Source organism: Poecilia latipinna, unplaced genomic scaffold, assembly GCF_001443285.1.
Source record: "Poecilia latipinna isolate Pla-1442-1.1 unplaced genomic scaffold, P_latipinna-1.0 Scaffold3572, whole genome shotgun sequence".
In the NCBI taxonomy this organism is placed as follows: domain Eukaryota; kingdom Metazoa; phylum Chordata; class Actinopteri; order Cyprinodontiformes; family Poeciliidae; genus Poecilia; species Poecilia latipinna.
Genome location: NW_015116188.1, coordinates 30,794 through 33,677, shown reverse-complemented (window position 1 = coordinate 33,677; position 2,884 = coordinate 30,794). Strand labels below are relative to the sequence as shown.

General features: G+C 40.9%; 1 protein-coding gene across 1 annotated transcript in view; it reads left to right on the top strand.

The window, feature by feature from the left end:
* Positions 1-1,006: 1,006 nt before the first annotated feature.
* LOC106941257 (rho GTPase-activating protein 21-like) overlaps positions 1,007-2,884 on the top strand; it is a gene marked incomplete at its 3' end in the record, with an annotated part of 32,223 nt that continues 30,345 nt past the window's right edge. The window contains exon 1 of the mRNA XM_015024212.1: positions 1,007-1,900. Within this exon, the coding sequence (XP_014879698.1) occupies positions 1,688-1,900 (213 nt within the window). The remainder of the gene's footprint in view (positions 1,901-2,884) is intronic.

Sequence of the window (2,884 nt, the reverse complement as noted above, 5' to 3'; positions counted from 1 at the left end):
GTTGGCAGGACTTTGGAGAACTTGATGACACACTGAATGCAATTCACCCATTTGATTTAGGTTTGCTGAACTTGGGAAACATCTAAAAGTTGCAGTACACTGGCCCTTGAGAACTGGAGATGATTACCCGTTCTCTAGACAATGGATGGATGGATGAAATCTGATGTTTGTTTGAAGTAGAATATTGGTGAAACCAATTCTGAGTGCTTGCAAGGGTGAGCCGTAACTGATCAATCAATCAAGTTTATTTGTATAGCACGTTTCAGCAACAAGGCAGTTAAAAGTGCTTTACATCATAAAACATTAGAAGGTCATGCTACTTTACAGAAAAAGTTAGGTTGTCTTCGCCAACAAGTTTAAGCTAAATTAATTAGATTTAGTTATGATTCTGGGAATATAGAAGACCTAATCTTTATTATTCTTTATACCTTAAGACTTTATTGGGACACCTTCATGGTCATTTGGATACAGTGATACACATTTGAAGTGATTCCATTTTATTTTTATACTTTACCATGTCAAATGGAGTGAGAAATAGGACACAGATCTACAGCATGCATTTTGATAACTGACAGAACAATTTGAAATTCTGAAAATAACCTTTTAAATCTGGAACAATGTATTTGCCGCATTATTTTTTCTTATTAACTCTTTCCTCTCTACTAACAATTTATCAGCTTACTATTTATATAATTATCATCCATTTTGCATGCATGCATATCCCAAATACCCATACCTTCAGCAACCAGGTTGTGAGCCTAAAAGAAGGTGACAGGAGGGCCCAATGCAGAGAGAGATTACTGCCACTGATGGCCTAGACAGTGACTGCACAGGATGAGAGGAATGTGGAAGAGAGCGTGTGTGTGAGGATGTCAGCAAATACACCCTAGGGGAGGGAGGGAAGGACAGAGATAGAGAGAGAGAAAGAGAGAGAGAGAGATGCACGCACAGAGGAGAACTAAACTTAGATGCTATAAAGATAGTGAGCCATTGCCAGAGCTGTACCGGCAGCATGGAGACGGATCCTCTAAATCTCTGGAACACCATTTTTTTAGTTACACTATCTGGATTGACAACAAAACTAATTTTGAACGTAGCTGGTTCATGACAGGAATTCAACTTGTTTGGAACTGAAATTGAACAATCAAGTTTCCAGGAACGAACTGGTCCTTTCTAACTGTGGGACTATTTGACAGCAAGATTTTTAAAAAAGGAAGACTTGAATCAGAAAAGACTGAGCTAATGCTGCCACAAACTCACCTGGCTGGGAACCTGTGAAAAGAGACAACCTGGCTATTATCACAATGAATATGAATAACAGAAGTGAAAAGGTTTCATTTTGCTTTCAAAAACAGATCTGCAAGGACAAAGACAACCTAAGAAGGACAGAAGACAGGCTCATGAAGACCAAGCTGGACAAAAGGAACTTGTTCTTCCTTTATTTGGGTTGGGTACACCTTAGTACTAAAACTATCTGAAATTTTGCAACACAAAGACTAAATAGAAGAGAGAGCAGACTATTATGTGTTCAATTTACCTAGAGTATAAGACCACTGGGATTCTGGGAAGGACTTCCAAAGGTGACGAGTTGTGTCGGCTTTAGATTCTGAAACTTTGTATTTTCTAATATCGCTTATAAATTGTTTACCGCACAGACCTTATATATTCAGATGAACGTGCAGGTGCTATGCTGAGGGGATTGGGTGTTGCTCCAGCCCCACCAGGCCACAAGTGGAAATTTCACTGTTCTGTTGGGGTGGACTGTAGTAACGCTGAACCCTGCTGCATTTGGCTGGCAGTTCTGAGGGTGGTGTCCAATCACACATCACTTCATCCAACAGCAGTAACACCGACAAGAAGAACTGGTTCCCGGATCAAAAATCACCATCACTTGTCTTCGGTAAAAGAATTTGCTAACATTCAATACAGTCAACTGATCAATTCTGGCAAATAGAGATACCATTTAAGTTACTATTTAGGTCTCAGCACGGTCGGGCCAAAGTCGAATTGTTGACATGCAGTCATGTGGTCATGTGGTTTTTGGATGTTAATTTTTACACAGACGTGACTTACCAAGCCCAGGTCCTTTGGAATCCCTCCTGCTGCAGTGTACAGCATGGTGTTTTGTCATGTGTGGTTCACAAGAGTAGAGTAAACACTGCATTCATGGCAGAGAGGATACACGATAGACACGTTCACATGTTCAGAGTAGGAGGAAATAATGATTGATGAGCCCCAAAATCTCCTTTTATTCTCCATGTTACTAGAAAAAAAAATTCAAGGTGTTGAGTCCTTCTCCAGATGCATCGGATCACAAGCAGCATGGGATGTTTTATGTTTCAGTACATGCTTCCTCACAGTCTTGGACAATTGTCTCAAAACTACCCAAGTTTCTCTGTGGTAAAAAAAACCGGCTTCTGGAAGTTGTGCAGTTGGGCTTTTTCCGCATAAATGAATACACCCACGCAATTCAGACCAGTCACACAATGGTGAGGGGGAGAAATGTTCACCAGGGGAGTTGTAATAAGGGGTGGACAACATAAGGCTGAAAACAAAATGACATGATTTTTGTCACACAGCTGCGACAATGAAAGCTGATTTTGGCACTTCGGCTCGACCGTGCACAGCTCTTATGTCATCAAATAACTTCTCTTTTTGTTATTAGTGGTAGTGTTGCTGCTTCTGTTGTTGCTGGCTGTGATTTTGCTGTAGATGTTGCAACTGCTGCTGTTGCTGGTGGTATTCCACTTGCTATTGAAGATGTTGTTTTAGTCGGTGGTGACTTTTTTTTATGTAGAAATTGTCATTAGGACCAGGGGCGCGGTAAAGGGGTGAAAAGTGATGACTTTTATAGGGGCCCTGACCAACAGGGGGCCCTCCACAA